General features: G+C 43.5%; 1 protein-coding gene across 1 annotated transcript in view; it reads right to left on the bottom strand.

The window, feature by feature from the left end:
• Positions 1-20,762, bottom strand: part of LOC124544740 (endoglucanase E-4-like) — a 383,436-nt gene that overhangs the window by 35,573 nt on the left and 327,101 nt on the right. Inside the window, exons 4-5 of the mRNA XM_047123399.1 lie at positions 13,225-13,407; positions 6,028-6,205 (exon numbers count right to left, since the gene is read on the bottom strand). Of these exons, the coding sequence (XP_046979355.1) occupies positions 6,028-6,205; positions 13,225-13,407 (361 nt within the window). The remainder of the gene's footprint in view (positions 1-6,027; positions 6,206-13,224; positions 13,408-20,762) is intronic.

The raw sequence follows: 20,762 nt of genomic DNA, 5'->3' as shown, positions 1-20,762 counted from the left end.
TGTGGTATCGTGTTTCTCTGACTGTTGGCGGGTTACCTCTGCGAAGTCGTTATGGTAACTTTAAAAGGATAAAGAGTGTGTGTGAAATTTTGTTTCCTGCTTAAAAAAAAAACTGCAATGGAGCACACCAAATGCTTCAGGAAACTTTCCAGGAGGACGCTATGAGCCGCACGCAGGTTTTCAAGTGATTTGGGCGCTTTAATAGTGGTGAGATGTGTGTTGAAGACCAAGCTCGTTCTGGACGCCCTGCAACATCGCAAAGTGGGGAGAACATTCAAAAGGTCCGCTAAAAGATCAGCGAGGATCGTCGCCAAACAATCGACCAAATTTCAGCAGAGAGAGGAATCAGTTGGAGTTCGTGCCAGCAGATTTTGAGTGAGGATTTGCACATGAGACGTGTTGCTGCTAAATTTTTTCTGCACCTTCTCACACAGAAGCAAAATACCATCCGCATGAATGTGTGTCAGGACTTGATAACAGAGATTGCATGTGATCCAAACTTCTTGCACAAAGTCATTACAGGGGATGAGAGTTGGTGTTACGGGTATGACCCAGAAACCAAGCAAGTGTCAATCCAGTGCAGGGCTCCCAACTCTCCCAGACCAAAAACAGCAAGGCAAGTGATGTCAAATGTGAAGACGATGATCATTGTCTTTTTTTATGTTCGTGGAATTGTCCATCGGGAATTCGTACCCCCTGGCCAGACTGTTAACCACCACTTTTACTTGGATGTTTTAAGGCGTCTGTGAGAGGATGTGAGGAGGAAACACCCAGAACTTTGGCGATCAGGTGACTGGTTTCTGCATCCCGACAACGCTCCAGCACACATGGCCTTACAAGTGACCCACTATTTGGCATCTCAGAGGTGGTCTGTCGTTCCCCACGCTCCGTATTCGCTGGACCTAGCCCCGTGCGACTTTTTCCTATTTCCACGAATGAAAAAAACGCTAAAAAGGGAGCGTTATGACTATGTGGAGGCGGTAAAAACAGCATCGCAAAGGGCACTGGACAATATCAAACTTGAAGAGTTCCAAACATGCTTCCAACAGTGGGAAAAGAGACTTGACAAGTGCATCGCCTGTAATGGAGAGTATTTTGAAGGTGACTGAAGTAATTTTGTAAAAAGGTTCATCAATAAATTTTTTATGACAACGATCTGGTTTCTTTCGGGTCCCCCCTCATATATGTCATGGTGCAATGAAAGAAAATGCAAATACACATGACGATTTCAAAATTACATCTTCCCTACAAAACTGATTACATTCCTCCAACAGTAAATGATCTATCTCAACTACATCTGGGATAAATCACAAGATGTTCTAGAGGACACCAAGCTTTTCATGTAGGTAAGAAAGTTATCAAGACACATGCCAATATTCCTAAAGCTGATAAACAAGCAATGCAACAGATTTGGTGGGGCTGAACAGTGTAAATCACTGCTGCTGTAACTGCACTGGTTGTAGTAATCAGCTGGCACTTCACAGACCATCACAGATGGCCTCAGTACATTGGCGGAACCACTTGATCAGAAACCAGAGTTACTAGAATCCAGGACACTCCCACAGCATTGCAACAGGGGAACTGCGTGTCATCTATGGCACCTGCCTGTCAACAGACCTGATTCTGTCGAGTAGATATTCTGGCCACCAAGCTGGTGAAAGACATTGCGTCAGCAAAAGCCATGGAGTGGGCAACAACTGCATGTGATGGGGAAAACATTGTCAGTCTACCACTGTCTGCTGGTGCAATCACCGACGTCCATCATTCTGTGGAACCACAAGCTGTACGTTCTGACATCAGCTTTGATGGGCTGAGGGTCTAACTTGGAACCTTCCAGTAACTGACCTGCTCAGCAACTACCATTGCCAGACACTGCTTGTTAGGGCCCAGATTTCACTCCCTGGATGACACTGCTCTCTCTGCAAGCTGCCAAATGGCAAGCCAGCAAAATGAAATGGCTGCTAGACCTTAAGTGTGAGAACACAAAGAAATCTGGTAGCCTGTGTGCTGACTCACTGCACTGTCCAGCCTAGTTGTATTCACCTGCAGATGCAGATACAGAGAATGCTGGTTAACCATCCAGTTCGTGCAGCAGTAGTAACACCAGCAGCTTGTCACATGCATGCTGACTGCTCTGTTTTCTTTCTCAATGTTACAGAAAATATGCAGTGAAAAAATTTGACTCTCTCATTACATATAGCCTCATATTACAGATTATATTGAAGTTCCTATCTTTTCATTCATGATCACAGCTACTGAGATACTTCTAAACGAAGTAACCCACCATAAAAAATTTGAGTAGTCTGCAATGAAAAGTAGGAGTTACATTTGATTCACATGAGGTCACACATTGCTGCATATGAAATGTAGGTAGTGCACTGAATTTTTCTTTAGACTGTCCATTCCAGAAAAAATTAATTTTATGTGGCACACTCACTTCCATCTACATGTGCTACAAAACAGCAAATGTGAATTATTCATAAGATTTATTATAGTTCATAAGCAAGTCTGCATGGACAACACTGACTCACATCAGCTGCACAGAATGTTTACCTACATTCCAAATCCTGCTGCACTGCTGACAATCTGTGCCTGTGATGCTGACTGTGCACTGCCGTCAAGGACTGTGGGTTCGACGCCCACCCCCACCTGATGAACTTGGGTATTGGATCTCTGATGTATGCTGAGCTGGAGAAATAAATGAACTGCTTCCAATCTGAGTGTGACTGGATTTTCTTCTTCTCCCACTTGAGAAACCACTTGTCTGGCTAGAGGGAGTCATACCAGCCAATCTGACAAGTCTACTTCTGACCTCCCCTCACCCCAGCAGCATCGATGTACCCAGCACAATCGATGCCACTACAAATCCATGCGTCCAAAGGATGATCTGGGATTAAGGAGGGCTGCAATCTACAGAATACTGTGCCAGTAAGCCTACTGGTTAGACAATGTGCACAGTGCATGAAATGTGCATTGAACATGATGGCCACAGACACCTTTTGCAGCCCACTAAGTCAGCCATAGCCAAGCATTATATCTCCACAGGACATTCAGAGAATTATTCTGCCATGGAAATCTTGGTCTCAATGAGATCCTTCTGGAACTCTATTATTAAGGAATCAATGGAAATACGAGGGGGGACCCAAAAATAACCAGAATTTCTTTCTAGAAAGCTTATACTTTATTGTTTTCAAATACAACCTTAATCTCCTTCGAAGTACTCTTCATTAGCATTAATACATTTGTCCAAATGTTCATTCCAGCGTTCAAAGCACCTTTTAAATTCGTCCTCTTTGATGCCTGCTAGCGCTTTCATGACATTGAATTTTACGTCTTCCACATCTGCAAAACGCTTCCCTCTCAAGTCTCTTTTCATCCTCAGGAACAGGAAGAAGTCCAAGGGTGCTAAATCCGGCGAATAGGGTGCGTGGCTCAAAGTACTCATCTTTGTTAAGGCCAAAAACTGGTGAACGCTGAGAGCCGTGTGCGCAGGAGCATTGTTGTGATGCAGGAACCACACACGAGAATCCCACAAAGCCGGACGTTTTCGCGACAAACTTCTGCGAAGTCATTTCATAATCTCTAAACAGAATTGTTGGTTTACTGTCTGGTTTTCAGGAACAAATTCAGAGTGTACGATCCATTTGATGTCAAAAAAACAGATCAACACCATTTTCACATTCGATTTCACTTGTCGAGCTTTTCTTGGTTGAGGTGAGCCAGGTGACTTCCATCGTGATGACTGTTGTTTACTTTCTGGATCGTACCCATAGCACTATGACTCATCACCTTTAATGATTGTGTTGAAAAAATGTGGATCATCTTTGAACATGTCTTTCATTTTGAGACAGGCTTGAACACGACGATCCCTTTGATCTCCGGTAAGAAGCTTCGGCACGAATTTTGCTGCCACTCTTCGCATGCCCAAATCGATGGTCAAGATGCGCTGAATTGAGCTCCAGGACAACCCGGACAAGTTCTCGAGTTGGTCGATTGTCCTGCGTCGATCTTCACCGATGAGATCATGAATTTTGTCGATGTTGTCTTCGTTTTGAGCAGTTGAAGGTCAACCGGAATGGGGCTGTTCTTCAACCACAATTTCTCCCTTTTTAAACCGAGGAAACCATTTGTACACTTGTGTTTTACTAAGAGCATGGTCTTTGTAAGCTGTCTGAATCATCACAACAGTTTCTGCTGCGTTCTTGCCAAGCAAGAAACAAAACTTCACTGCCGCACATTGTTCGTAAGAACTAACCACTTCCTCGTGTCACGTCTGCACTGTACGTACACTCAAAGAACTGCCAAAGAAACCACACTTCTCACTGTTGGGTGACGCCGCGTGGCAGAATGATTCAGCAGAGCTCCTACTACAACCCTCTGGCGGCGCAACCTGCTACTAGAAGTACACGATATGCAGCATTACGATTCTGGTTACTTTTGGGCCCGCCTCATACATTTGGTGGAAGATCTTATTGATTGTGATAGCAGCTTTCAACTGGATAAGGTGTAGGACCTGATGATTTCTTTACTTTGTTCGAAGAGAATACCTTTTATGACTAATGACACATCTAGCTAAAGTTAATTTTGTAAACTTGACATCTGAATTTTAACTCCACGAGCCTGCATTCTGACAGATAGTACGCATATAGTATCAATATAATGCATGTCCCTATAGACAGATCAGTCTTCGAGGAGTGCGCAAAAATTGAAGGAGATCGCTCATGTAGTGGCTGATTTTGCGCATGATCTCCACACCACATGATGAATGGTGTAAACTAGCAATCTCCCCTGCAAAACACTCACCTGAAGGTGGTTGAATGACTGGTGGTTGATACCGTCAATGTCATCCAGCTGCAATCGTGAAACTTCATGGAACATTCTCTATGCGGGGAAAATTTCAAGAATCACAGCCTCCTGTATGTTTCAACTTCCACATGTTGTGACTAAGATTTGGATAGGATCGTTAATTTTGATTTTTGGAAGCAAACATCTACATTTACAAGCCGCAAGGGAAGGTCCATCTTTAAGCATTTCCATGCAATTGATGTCGTCATGAGTAATGTACAATTTACATATTAAGAAATATAACTATGTGAGGTATCAAACAAAGCTAAAGTATACATTTTAAAAGAACATACATAATAAAGGAATACATTTGACACATAAAGATATCCCACATAATTAAAGTGTGTATTTTAAAGAATGTGCATAATAAAAGAATACATTTCATACATAAGGATTTCTCCACATGTTTAACAGTTAAATGTGGAACTACAGAGATCAAAAAAGCTTAGGAAGAGGTACAAACAGAGTTGCAAGTTGTTTCGTACGTGAGGTCTATTTTTGAAGAGTTTTCAAATTCTTTAACACTGTAAAAGCTTTGTCTTTCAGCCATTTTTTAGTCTTACTTTTAAATATATTAAGAGAGACACAATGTGCCTGCACAGGTAATGTGTTGAAAAGTCTTATTCCCATGTATTCATAACTGTCTTGTGTTTTCTTGAGTCGAGTTGTTGGTATGTCTATCTTAAATGTTTGACGAGTGTTATGATTATGAATGGACTGCCTAAGGTTGTAACTGTTAAAGTTTTCTTTTATGTACAAAAGGCAGCTGTATATAAAAAGAGAAGGGACTGTCATTATCTGTAATTCTTTGAAGTATGACCTACATGATATGTTTTTTTTTAGTAATCCCAGAGATGCTCCTGATGGCTTTCTTCTGCCAAATAAAATTTTTTCTGGACCATGGAGAATTACCCCATAGAAGAATACCATAGCTAATATGGCAATGAAAGAATGCATAATAGGAATTAATCAGCAGGCTCTCAGAAACACAGGTGTGTAATTTTTTCCATTAGATAGATAGCTCGCGAAAGCTTTCGAGATATGTTGTCTATGTGACTCTGCCAGGTTAATTTCGTATCTAAGTATATGCCAAGAAGTTTGGTAGAAGTGTACTCAATATCACTTCTGGTGCCACTACCATTTCCACCGTATTATCCTGTTCCATTCGCAAATATCACTTACTCGTAGTAGGGTTCGGCACCCCGGATGCTCTCGTGGTAGAGACCGCGGTGCTGGTTTGCGAAGTGGTACAGCTCACGTGCATGACGTAGGCACAGGTCCGCATACTCTGGCTTGTCCCCTCGGAACACTAGCGAAGCTGCTGCCAGGGCTGCTGCTGTCTCCCCCGCCAGATCAGAACCTGTCAACACAATGTCCACTCGAGTCAAACACTGTGTGCCGTGGTGAGCAGTATTAGAACTACACACAATGTTCGGGTATCTAAAGACGATTTACAGTGAAGCAAACATCAGCAAAAGCGCAACAGCGAACGAGAATTCTCCGTGGTGGAAATGCCTGGTGCATGGTGTTTGCTCGCGCGCGGGACATATTCACAAGTGTTTGATTGTTACCCGATGGGTGTCGGTTTTGGAGCAGGCAAATTGGAACAGCGACATTTATGTGACTAAACATGTACACCAAATAAGTGGCGGCGGTTCCGCTTCCTCGTTTTCGTGGTACCCGGAGGAGGAGGAGATTAGTGTTTAACGTCCCGTCGACAGCGAGGTGATTAGAGAGACAGAGCACAAGCTTGGATTAGGTATGGATGGAGAAGGAAATCAGCTGAGCCCTTTCAAAGGAACCACCCCCACATTTGCCTTAAGTTACTTAGGGAAATCACGGGAAACTTACAATACTGACCATTAAAATTGCTACACCACGAAGATGACGTGCTACAGACGCGAAATTTAACCGACTGGATGAAGATGCTGTCATATGCAAATGATTAGCTTTTCAGTTCATTCGCCGGTGGCGACACCTACAACGTGCTGAAAAAATGGCTATGAGCACTATGGGACTTAACATCTTAGGTCATCAGTCCCCTAGAACTTAGAACTACTTAAACCTAACTAACCTAAGGTCATCACACACATCCATGCCCGAGGCAGGATTCGAACCTGCGACCGTAGCAGTCCCACGGTTCCGGACTGCAGCGTTTAGAACCGCGCGGCCACTGAGGCAGGCGCAACGTGCTGACATGAGGAAAGTTTCCAACCGATTTCTCATACACAAACAGCAGTTGAACGGCGTTGCCTGGTGAAACGTTGTTGTGATGCCTCGTGTAAGGAGGAGAAATGCGTACCATCACGTTTCCGACTTTGATAAACGTCGGATTGTAGCCTATCACGATTGCGGTTTATCGTATCGCGGCATTGCTGCTCGCGTTGGTCGAGATCCAATGACTGTTAGCAGAATATGGAATCGGTGGGTTCAGGAGGGTAATACTGAACGCCGTGCAGGATCCCAACGGCCTCGTATCACTAGCAGTAAAGATGACAGTCATCTTATCCGCATGACTGTAACGGATCGTGCAGCCACGTCTCGATCCCTGAGTCAACAGATGGGGACGTTTGCAAGACAACAACCATCTGCACGAACAGTTCGACGACGTTTGCAGCAGCATTGACTATCAGCTCGGAGACCATGGCTGCGGTTACCCTTGACGCTGCATCAGACAGGAGCGCCTGCGATGGTGTACTCGACGACGAACCTGGGTGCGCGAATGGCAAAACGTCTTTTTTTTTTCGGATGAATCCAGGTTCTGTTTACAGCATCATGATGGTCGAACCCGTGTTTGGCGACATCGTGGTGAACGCACGTTTGAAGCGTGTATTCGTCATCGCCATACTGGCGTATCACCTGGCGTGATGGTATGGGGTGCCATTGGTTACACGTCTCGGTCACCTCTTGTTCGCATTGACGGCATTTTGAACAGTGGGCGTTGCATTTCAGATGTGTTACCACCCGTGGCTCTACCCTTCATTCGATCCCTGCGAAACCCTACATTTCAGCAGGATAATGCACGACCGCATGTTGCAGGTCCTATACGGGCCTTTCTGGATACAGAAAATGTTCGATTGCTGCCCTGGCCACCACATTCTCCAGATCTCTCACTAACTGTAAACGTCTGGTCAATGATGGCCAAGCAACTGGCTTGTCACAATACGCCAGTCACTGCTCTCGATGAACTGTGGCATCGTGTTGAAGCTGCCTGGGCAGCTGTACCTGTATACGCCATCCAAGCTCTGTTTGACGCAATGCCCAGGCGTATCGAGGCCGTTATTACGGCCAGAGGTGGTGGTTCTGGGTACTGATTTCTCAGGATCTACACACCCAAATTGCGTGAAAATGTAATCACATGTCAGTTCTAGTATATTTGTCCAATGAATACCCGTTTATCATCTGCATTTCTTCTTGGTGTAGCAATTTTAATGGCCAGTAATGTAAATATAGACGGCCGGACGCGGATTTGAACCGCCGTCCTCCCAAATGCGGGTCCGGTCTGCTAACTACTGCACTACCTAGCTCTGCGTACCGGGAGGACCGAAGCACACCCAGTCTTAATTCCATCGGGCGACTGTAGCGCTACGAGAGGCATACTGAGAAATGACGAGAACTGCAAAAAAGCAAAGAACGGGAGATCTATGTTCTTAGTCATTTAAACACGGCTGGGAATGCAGTTCTTCTTTACAGCAGTAACTGAAAACTCACAGTGTTTGCTGTGCCAGCGAATAATAGGCGGCCTGCGTAAATTCACGATTGAAAGTCACTACAACTCATTTCGAAAAGATGAGTGTAGTGTACTGGACAGTGAAGAACGGCCAGCCACATTAAGTGCGCCTAAGAAAGTGGATGAGGCACACCAACAGATTTTTAATATGTCATAATAATTGATACCTCTTGCAATCGTCGTTTCGCGTGTTACATTCGTATCTATTTTACTGTACAACGTAATGTTTTCGATTTTCCAGAACGACAACTACAGTACATCTGCACTGCGAGCAACTTTGAAAACTGCCACATGAATAGCAAGATTTGGGAAACCGTTTTGTGAAAGGGCGTTTGTAAAAGACTGTCTCACTGATGCTGCAGAACTTGTGTCCTACGTACATTAGTAGGTTTCAAGAAATCGGCCTTTCCGAACAAACAGTAGTGCAACTTTTAAGTGCTATGGCTGGCGATGTGCACAGGATTCAACAAATGAGGCTAAGGACTTTTTTACCTTCTCCGTCGCGGTGAATGAAGCAACAGATCTTACAGATACAGCTCAGGTAGTGATATACATACGAGGTGTGATAGCGCTCTGCGTGTAACAGAGGACATCTTGGACAGGTGACTACGACAGGTGCAGACTTACTAGGCTGTCGTGCAAGCGATTGATGGTGTCGATATGGACTGGAATCGGTTAATCTCAGAGACCACAGATGGAGCACCGGCAATGCGAGGTCATCATAGAGGACTCGTAGCACTGATGTGCGAAAAGCCAGGATGCACAGAAGAGGCGTTGTATGGAATTCAAGAGGCGCTTTGTGCAAGATCAGTAACTTTAGAAAACGCCATGGAAATTGTTGCGCGTGAAAACACATTAGCTTACTCATCGCCAATTTCAACAGTTCTCGGAGGAATTACAGAGGAGGACGGCGCCACTCCTTACTATATCGAAGTACACTGGTTCAGTCGAGGTAAAATCCTGAAAAGATTTTTTTTATTTACGTTTGGCCGTAGCACATTTCTCACATGAGAAGGGAAAGAGTGAACCAAAATTAGATGGCGCTTGCTGAATATCAGACCTTGCATATCTCCTGGAGATTGCGTCACACATGAACATAACTTAATTTCTGACATGTTGGAAAAACTAAATGCTTTTGAAAGGAAGCTTGCTTTTTGGTGCCGGCCGAAGTGGCCGTGCGGTTAAAGGCGCTGCAGTCTGGAACCGCAAGACCGCTACGGTCGCAGGTTCGAATCCTGCCTCGGGCATGGATGTTTGTGATGTCCTTAGGTTAGTTAGGTTTAACTAGTTCTAAGTTCTAGGGGACTAATGACCTCAGCAGTTGAGTCCCATAGTGCTCAGAGCCATTTTTGCTTTTTGGTAGAGCCAACTACTGTCTGGAAACACTGCACAATTCCCTGCCCTCGGTTTGCTCCACGAAAGTGCTAGATTTAAAGAGTACATATCAATAATTGTAAAAATTAAGCAGCAATTATGAGCACAATTTGTAGACGTTACAAGTGTGTCACCTATCATTCGCCGCTTTACACGGCCGCTTGCTCCGAAGCGTCTACAGATGGAACAGTTCGACCTGCAGTGAAATACACAACTGAAGTACAAGTTTTTTGCAATACGATGTAGAAAAGAATTCTATGAGAACTTTCACAGAAAGAATTTCCACGCCTCTATCACGAAGCAGTTATGACCATGTTCAGATCTACTTATGTGCATGAAAGATTTTTCTGCGTAAGGACAATGAATACATCAAGGTTTCGATCGAGTATTAATGACGAAAATCTTCGCAACTGATAGCGTTTATCAATGTACTGTGCTTTTCTGCCTGACATTAATTTCATCTTTTCTCGTCGCCAATGATGAGCGTGTATTGAATTTCTTTCTTTTTTGTAATTTAAAATTGTTATTTACTAACTGTGCCTCACCCTGCTCCATGTTACATAGGTGAACATTGTCATCTTGAAAAGATGGCATTAAACCGGTTGTTCAAGGTATACTTACATGCTTAAAAATTATTGTTTAATTGTTGAGAGACATGTATGAGACCCTTGCCATGAAGGGTATTTAGGTGCCTAACGTGGGCATAAAACCAATCTGGCATATTTATGCACCAATTGTTTTTATGTTTTATTTTAGAAACGTGGCGTTTGTTGATAGAGCGATAGAATAACACGATACCTTCCCTAGATTGCACTGCACACTGTGAAAACAGCTAGAGTGTGTCCGAGGTACAGTGCAAGCCCAGCTAGTGGGTAAAGTGAAGTGGAGACATCTGTACTTAGAGACATAAACAAAGTGAGCGGTGACTGTTCCGTTTCCCTGTTTATACATCTGGTGACCAGGAAGTTGCACATGGGCAGCAGATCTGCATGCGTGCAGAATGTCTGGCCGACCATGACTTACAGGGATCTTAATCGGAACATTTAATTCAGTTTCCATCATTCTTGGGTTAAAGGCCAAGGGGAAACCTGCTATGGACAGCAGATGTGCTCTGGCCACAGGAAGAATAATATCTTCATGGCTAATGGTGTTGGGTGAAACTGCAATGAGAAGGCGAGCCGGTCGGTGTGGCCGAGCGGTTGTAGGCGCTTCAGTCTGGAACCGAGCGACCGCTACGGTCGCGGGTTCGAATCCTGCCTCGGGCATGGATGTGTGTGATGTCCTTAGGTTAGTTAGGTTTCAGTAGTTCTAAGTTCTAGGGGACTGATGATCTAAGATGTTAAGTCCCATAGTGCTCAGAGCCATTTCAACCATTTTTGGGAAGGCGAATCCAGAAGACAGGCTCACCTAGGCACTCTGGTGTAAGAGACTAGAGATCGACAGACACACCAAAGGAAACCTACCCATGGTAAGATTTGGTATGAAGTCTAAGCAATGTATGGAATAGTTATGCAACCATAGTCATTCTGGGAACGTTGGCGCTTTTTGTGAACACCAGATAGACTTCAGTTCGTAGCTACAAAGCGTTGCTTTCCGTTTTTAAAGTAACACATGTAGTGTTTGGACGACAGATACATTGCCAGATTCTTGACTTCCGCAAGGCGTTTGATACAGTTCCGCACAGTCGTTTAATGAACAAAGTAAGAGCATATGGACTATCAAACCAATTGTGTGATTCGATTGAAGAGTTCCTAGATAACAGAACGCAGCGTGTCATTCTCAATGGAGAGAAGTCTTCCGAAGTAAGAGTGAATTCAGGCGTGCCGCAGGGGAGCGTCGTAGGACCGTTGCTATTCACAGTATACATAAATGACCTCGTGGATAACATCGGAAGTTCACAGAGGCTTTTTGCGGATGATGCTGTAGTATATCGAGAGGTTGTAACAATGGAAAATTGTACTGAAATGCAGGAGGATCTGCAAGGAATTGATGCATGGTGCAAAAGGAAGTAGGTTTCAGTACACTTGTCCGCCCACTGCTTGAATACTGCACAGCAGTGTGGGATCCATACCAGATAGGGTTGATAGAAGAAATAGAGAAGATCCAATGGAGAGCAGGGCGCTTCGTTACAGGATCATTTAATAATCACGAAAGCATTACGGAGATGATAGATAAAACCCAGTGGAAGACTCTGCAAGAGAGACGCTCAGTTGCTCGGTACGGGCTTTTGTTGAAGTTTCGAGAACATACCTTCACCTAGGAGTCAAGCAGTTTATTGCTCCCTCCAACGCATATCTCGCGAAGAGACAATGAGGATAAAACCAGAGAGATTAGAGCCCACACAGAGGCTTACCGACAATCTTTCTTTCCACGAACAATACGAGACTGGAATAGAAGGGAGAACCGATAGAGGTACTCAAAGTACCCTCCGCCACACACCGTCAGGTGGATTGCGGAGTATGGATGTAGATGTAGATGCCTGACAAAACAGTGAAGCATCCAAAAGAGGACGAGGAAACGAAACATCATGGGTTGAGGAAACATTACACAAAGCGAGTCAAAAAGGACTTTACAACTTTGGAATGATACAGAAATTTATTGAGATAACTTACAGAATCGGCAGTTGTGTTGTTTTGTAGCAAACAATCTCAAGTTTGATTCACATTGGGTGTCGGTACTCCATTCCGCCACCAGGAGCGCCAGCGTAGTGCACAGTCAAAATGGCTATTTAACTGGTGCGTTACTCTTAAGCGATGATTCAACAGTTATGCAGAATATGGGCAGCGAAAATACACATGCAACCCTGGAACACCTTTGTGACTCCCCAAAAGTTAATACGTTTTGTGCCTTTAGCATATTGGAAGTGTAGACATTTGTTCTTCGTGGAAAAAACTATCACTGGTATTGTGTATCTGGATATGCCTGAAAAGTTTTTAATTCTTTAGATCAATGAAATGACCGAGATGGGATGGTTTAGTACCAGCAAGACAGTGCATCATTTTGTTGTTTAGTGTGCATGTTTGTTCAAGTCCTTTACAGGCGAAGCACTAGTTCTCTCGCGAAGCTCCGAAAGGGTAACGGACGAAATTTGACATGGCATTGTTGAAAGAATAATTTTCTAATACGCATGAAGGATATACATAACAATCGAACGAAGGGTGCAAGGCATACTCTTCACCAAACGTAGGAAGAGTCCTGCACTGAATTACGTTGATACCAGTAAATAGAGAATTAAACATGGTAGTGTGTTCCTGCAGCTACGGAATGTGACAAACCTGGGTGCTGGGCGTCAATCTTGAAGGCGGGCCGCGACATGTTGAGCTCCTCTGGGCGACCCCAGTACTTGTGGTCGAGGTCGAAATCGCCAACCTGACCGTACAGCTCCGTGGGAGCCACGTGGCACTTTATGAAGTAGTCTGTCGCCCACTTCACTGCGTCCACTGCATACTGCAACTGACCTGAGGGAAAAAATCGAATTACACGACGAATTTTCGATGTACTGTAAGTGCTGAAAAAAAATTTAACTCCCAGGAGATTGCCCATCAATGGCTACAATGAAGACCATGCTTAAAAATGTCATAAGAATTTTAAAAGCATACAGCATTGTATATACAAGGTGTAACTAAATTCCCTTGCAGACTTTCATGACTTGTATTTGGGACCAAGACGGTTAAGTTTAGCATCGGAATTCATGTCCTGAAATGTAGCATTTCCCTGCTACACACAAAATACCACAACACACATTGCTCTCTGTCTCCTGTTGTTCGTCATCTGGGTCCACATATAAGTGGGGCTCAGTGTGATGGCCACCGATGTCAACACAAATACGGTATCTCTGTACCATGTTCCAAGACACATGATCGCCAATCCTTGATGCTCCAGTATCTGCCACAGCCATAACCCGCGCCAGTAAATCTTCTCCGAATGCCACAGGAGTCTCGTAAATCTAGGATTTCATGCGACCTCACAGGTAGTAGTCTAGCGGGTTCAAGTCAGAAGAACATGCTAGCCAAGCAATCAGGCCACAATGACATATACACTATTGCCCAAATCGTTGGTCCAAATGATGTTGGACAACATGTGTAAAATGAGGTGGTGCAACATCGTGCTGGAACCATATGTTGTGCACACATGGTGCATCTTCCAAGAGCTCATGCAGTATGCCATCAACAAACTGCAGATATGCACTACCAATGAAATATGGTGGAAGAAGGTATGGGCAATTCACACATCCAGCCAGAAACTATGCCCAAATGTTCAGACCATATTGTTCCAGGAATCCATGGGGGTACACAGCACGTGGGTTTTCATTAGCCCACCATGACTGTTGTCAAGGTTTCCCACCTTCCCTGGTGAACTTGGCTTCATTCATGAAAAGGATCCACCATGGGAAGTCTGGTTTTTCCACACAATAATGCAAGAACTACACGCAGAATTGGTCAAAAGATGCAAACTCCTGTGTCTACTTTGCCTGTACTTTCTGGGGATAGTACAGGTGTAGCTGCCATTTGAACAAAACACTCCAGACAGTTTGGTGACCCACTTTCAGTCTAACTGCTATGTTTCTGGTACTTGTTGTCAATCCTCTTCCACTGCATGGAGTACAGCCTCTTTAAAGTCTATGTTCAGTGCCATCATGGAGTACCACAACCAGCCCTGCTGGTGGTGAATGTCCTTGTCTCTAAGGCCCACTTCTACACCGTAGCAAAGAGGGAGTATGAAGGTGTATGATGATGTGGAAAATGCTTCACATAGAATTGACGAACAGCCCTACCATTGCACCAAGCTTCGTCATATAATAACAATGTGTAGCGTACTGTGGTCAACAGCAATGCACTAAAAATGAAATGTAGCTTGGATTCTGTACTGTAGCGAGGAGGAGATCAGTCTTTAACGTCCTATCGAGATGTCATTAGAGATGGAGCACAAGCTTGGATTAAGGAAGGATGGGGAAGAAAATCGGCCATGCCCTTTCAAAGGGACTACCCCAGAATTTGCCTGAAGCGATTTCAGGATGTTGGTTTGAACTGTCATCCTTGCATGGCGTACTGTAGTGAATGATTACTACTGTACAGTAGCATAGGATGAACAAAGACAATGAACTCAACAGGATGTACAAACGTATTTGGGTGGATACAGTAGTACAATATGAACAAAGACCACAAGCACAACTGCAGATACAAACCTCTCATGGCAGATCACAAACTCAGCTGAATGGCATGCAAGCAAACCTGTAATGGGCACGTGTCATCAGGTGAGAAGTGGGGCTTGTTCCGGCGCACTTTTGATATCGAATTGATGTGATAATTAATTAAATTTATCAATTAAACCACCCTTCCCCCTCTCCTTACCCTACTGTTCTGCTATGTGGTTTATGAACCCCAGAAACAGTAGGTTAAGGGGAGAGGATACTTTAATTGATCATTTCAATTAATTACTGTATTAATCTGATATCAAAAGTGTGTCAGAGACCGCTTACTCTCTCTACCCAGGCGATCGCTGAATGACGTATGTAATACCCTAGTCAGTGGCACTGAAAATGTGACAGATTTGAGTGTGTGTTGTGATATTTTACGTGTAGCAGGGAAATTATATTTGTCTGGACACGAGTTCCTATGCTAAACATAACCATCTTGGTCCCCACTACAAGTCCTCATTGCCTGTAAGGGGAATTCAGTTACACCCTCTATATCCTGCAACTAAATAAACTGAAGTTTCCTTGAAGTCTCATCTCCATGCTGTGGGAGGGCTAGGTACCGTGGCAGTTTCAGAGCCAAATCAAGGAAATTTGACATTTTTCAAACGGAATGATCCATTCTTCCACTGCTAAGCTGTAGGAGTAGGGAATTCATCGCTTATTTGTCTCGCTGACACACAAGTGCCATGTGGTTACCGTCTTCATTCTCTCCACATTCACATTTTGGGAAGCCTGGTCTTTCAATTCAGTGGAGATGTTTTATAGCGTCGAGGTGTGGTACCATCACATACAGGTACACCATCTGTCCAAAAAGTTCTGAGACTGATTTAATTCCTGGTGTGTAAGCGATGTTAGTGCGGCAACAATGGTGGTAGCTTGAACTAACGACTGTAAACAACAGATGTACATCCAGCCAGTCAATTGTGAGCAGGTGGTGTTAAGTAGTGGCTCTGACATCAGCACCAACACCCGTAGAGGTGGTGGTGGTTAGTGTTTAACGTCCCGTCGACATCGAGGTCATTAGAGACGGAGCGCAAGCTCGGGTTCGGGAAGGATTGGGATGGAAATCGGCCGTGCCCTTTCAAAGGAACCATCCCGGCATTTGCCTGAAACGATTTAGGGAAATCACGGAAAACCTAAATCAGGATGGCCGGAGACGGGATTGAACCGTCGTCCTCCCGAATGCGAGTCCAGTGTGCTAACCACTGCGCCACCTCGCTCGGTAACACCCGTAGAACGCCACGTGTTGTTCTGGATACATTTTAATGCTTTTAATAATTTTCAGATGATATCTGTTTCATATTGTTGTTATAAAATGCTGTGCTTGCTTAGTTTTAGTTTTAGTGAATATCTGTGGGATATTTACATGTTAGTGTTAACATCCATCCACTGTCTAGTCATTACATGTTGTTCGGATATTAATTCCTGATAGTGTCTGTTTAAGATTTTTGTTAAAAAATATTATGCTTTGTGTTTTTAATTCAGTTCAGATCTTCTACGATCTGAAACTTACATTCAGTGGTTTTTACATTCTTGTGTTATGTCTGCCTGCCGCTTAGAAGTTATTTGTGGAACTCATCAGAAGATATGTGGTTGTTACTTTACTGAATCTGAAACGTGTGTTAGCGTTTTTCGGTTTACTGTAGAAGTAGAGTCAGGTGAGTCAAATAAGGATGTTGCTAGAACGAGATTTTTACTCTGCAGCAGAGTGTGCACTGGAATGAAACTTCCTGGAAGATTAAAACTGTTTGCCGGACCGAGACTCGAACTCGGGACCTTTGCCTTTCACGGGCAAGTGCTCTACCATCTGAGCTCCCCATGCACGATTCACGCCCCGTCCTCACAGCTTTCATTCTGCCAGTGAGGACAGGGCGTGGATCGTGCTTGGGTAGCTCAGATGGTAGAGCACTTGCCAGTGAAAGGCAAAGGTCCCGAGTTCGAGTCTTGGTCCGGGACACAATTTTAATCTACCGCGAAGTTTCATATCAGCGCACAATTCGCTGCAGAATGAAAATCTCATTCTGGAAACATCCCCCAGGCTGTGGCTAAGCCATATCTCCACAATATCCTTTCTTCCAGGAGTGCTAGTTCTGCAAGATTCGCAGGAGAGCTTCTGTAAAGTTTGGAAGGTAGGAGACGATGTACTGACAAAAGGTGAGCTGTGAAGACGGGGCGTGACTCGTGCTTGTGTAGCGTAGATGGTGCCTCATTTGTCCCATATTTCGACCTTTTTCGTCGACTACAGTTACATACATACCAGTCTCCCAGATACGCGCCCTCCCAGGACTAAGGATTTTTACAGCCTGCTGCTGCGCTGTGTTCCCTGGAATGTGATGGAGACCAAACATCTCTCCATCCAGTGGCCCATAGTGTGGACTACCGTCCACCAGCCCTTCCTCCCTACGAACGTCCGGGCACTGTGGTATCACATAGTCAACAGGAAATTTGCCACGAAGCAGCGACTGCACAACATTGGCTTGTCAGAATCCCCTCTTTGTCTCCTTTGCCAGAAACTGGACACTGAGAACACCGTCTGACATGCGCCTCATCGCAAGATGTATGGCGCTTCGTGCGGCAAATCATTGCCTGCTATCTCCCGGTGCCACCAGACACAATCGAACCTCGAATGTTTCTATACCCGGAGGACAGACATTTTCCCGCCGCCAAATGTCACGCTATTACGTGGGTCAAAGGGTGGGCGGTCGCTTGTCTCTTTCATGAGGGACCTAAATCCCGCCTCGACTTCTGGACCTATTTACGAACAGATCATGCAGCTCTCGAAAACACGCCACGTTACCGAATATTATTTGCTAACTATCTTCGAGCGGTCTTTGTTAGACCTCCACTGAGTTGGGGGGTGCCTGGCTCAGAGAGCGGCACCTACCCCTCCTCCCCCGGCGGTGTCTGAGTTCAAACCGGCTACGATCGATTCTACTTCTGACCTCCGCGGATGGGAGAGCGCGTCGCAGATTGCACGGATTTTATTTCTTTTTGCTTTTCCTTTTTCTTTTCTTTTTCTTTCTTCTTCTTCTTCTGCTTTTACGGCCTCATTGGACCACTTCAGTCAATCATTTCTGGTCCTCTTCTTTGGTATTTTCCCCTTCCGAGTGGCCCAGTATCTCTTCATTCGTTCCGATGCTTTTCGTCGTTCCTCATCTGTAAATACCCTTTTCATTGTATGTCGTTTGTCAATTTTTGGTTTAAATCTTATTTCTGTGTCCCTCAACTTCTTTAAATTTGGCGTTTTGTTCTGCAAATCATCCAGAGTTATTTCCAGTTCTTCCATATCCTCTCTTATTTCCTTAAGCCATCCTCCTTGTTGTTTCAAATTCCAGAGTTTCTCAATAATTTTCCTTGATAATCTGGTTTCTGGTGTCCTCAGAATGTGACCACAAAAAGAGATCCTTTTCTTTCGTATAGTATCGGTGATGGGTTCCAGTTCTCTGTATACCACTTCTTTTGGAACTATCCGCCATTGCCCAGCTTTTTGATATTTCTTATTTATGCATGTTTTAGCAATTCTTCTCTCTACTTTTAAAATTTTGTCAATTCTGTTTTTCTGGGTGACTTTAAAAAGAGTTTCACTTCCGTATGTAACCTCTGGTTGAACCACCGTCTTGTAATGTTTTAATTTTGTTTTAATTGATAGGCATTTTTTATTGTACGTAGACCATGTTAGTTTTTGAGCTTTTATCATTTTATTAGTTCTTGCTCGCCATGCAGGTTTCTCGTCCAATTTATGTGTTATAATTTCACCCAGGTATTTAAATTGTTTCACTATTTTAATTTCCCTATTGTTCACTGTGATGTGATCTATTACAAGTGGATCCGTTACCATTATTTCAGTCTTTTCAAATGATATCTGGAGTCCTAATTTTTGTGCTATATTTTGTAAGCTTGTTATTTGTTTCGTGGCTTCCTGAATATTATTAGCTAGTAATGCTAGGTCATCAGCAAATCCCAAGCAATTTAGGTTTATTTTATCTTTCTTAGTTCCAATTTTAATATTCATAGGATTTTCCTTGTACCATTCTCTCATTACATATTCAAGAGCACAATTGAATAGCAGTGGTGATAAACAATCTCCCTGTCTCAACCCTGTTTTAATCGTAAATGGTTCAGATATTTCTCCTCTAAATTTTACTTTGGATTTGGTGTTTGTTAAGGTTAACTGTATCATTTTTATTAATTTAGGATGAAGTCCAAAATTCCTTAATATTTTCATCATTGAAGATCTATGGATGCAATCATACGCCTTTTTGAAATCTACAAAGGTTATGACTAGTTGTTTTTGCCTTCTTTTGTAGACATCCATAACTAACTTCAAGGTGATTATCTGTTCTGGGCAGCTTCTCCAGGATCTAAATCCTCCTTGATATTCTCCCAGTTCCAGTTCTAGTTGATCTTTACAGCGGTTGTATAGTATTCTTGACATGATCTTATACGTGCAGTCCAAAAGGGAAATTCCTCTATAGTTGTCTGGATTTGATTTTTCTCCTTTCTTATGTAATGGATGTATTATAGCAGTAGTCCAATTTTCTGGTAATTTCTCTTCAGTCCAGATTTTTACTATGCATTGGTGTAATGCTATCTTTACTGGTTCTGCTGCATATTTCCAAAGTTCAGCAAACGTTTGATCTTCTCCACTTGCTTTGTAGTTTTTGAGTTCTTTCAAAGCTCTGTAGACCTCATTAATTGTAGGTGGATTTATATTTTCTGCTGGTGTTTTAATTGGGGTTTCTGTGTTTATCTGAAGAAGTTCTGGGGGATCTTCACAATTTAGTAACTTGTTAAATGTTTCTGCTAGAATTTCTGTATTTTTACTATTGCTATGGGCTATGTTATTATCTTTATCTCTTAACATTAATGTTGGAGGATCATATCTTTGTAATTGTCTGCCAAATATTTTGTAATAGTCTCTTGAGTTTGTTTTTTCACTATTTGTTTCTATCATTAGAAGTATATCTTTTTGGTACTGACGTTTAACTCTCCTTATTATTATTTGTGTTGTCTTCCTTTGTTTTGTGAGTTCCAAATATGATTTTTCTGTTTTTTCATTTTGATGCCTTAACCAGGCTTGGTGTCGACCCAACACTGCTTCATTTTCTTTAACCAGAATTTATATTTCTTTTCTCTTTCGCCGATGTGTTCACATAATTTCATCATAATAGTGGATATTACAAAACACATGCAAATAAATAAATAACAACAACGCCTTCCACTACTGTTGATTTCTGTGTTTCCCATTTCGCTAAGCACCACAGGCTCGGTGGTGGTGAGGGGGACACTGTGGCCAGGCCTCGTGTTTCGACCACTGCCCACTTTGCCCCCCGAGCCCCCACCTGTCCACTACCACTCCAAAATAAAATTTAAAAAAAGAAAAAAAGAAAAAAAAAGAAAAAAGAAAAAAAAGATGGTAAAGCACTTGCCCGCGAAAGGCAAAGGTCCCGAGTTGGAGTCTACATCTAAATCTACATCTACATTTATACTCCGCAAGCCACCCAACGGTGTGTCGCGGAGGGCACTTTACGTGCCACTGCCATTACCTCCCTTTCCTGTTCCAGTCGCGTATGGTTCGCGGGAAGAACGACTGTCTGAAAGCCTCCGTGCGCGCTC

This window comes from Schistocerca americana, chromosome 8 (assembly GCF_021461395.2).
Source record: "Schistocerca americana isolate TAMUIC-IGC-003095 chromosome 8, iqSchAmer2.1, whole genome shotgun sequence".
Classification (NCBI taxonomy): Eukaryota; Metazoa; Arthropoda; class Insecta; order Orthoptera; family Acrididae; genus Schistocerca; species Schistocerca americana.
Note: the sequence above shows the minus strand (reverse complement) of the source record. Positions and strands in the feature narration are given on the sequence as shown.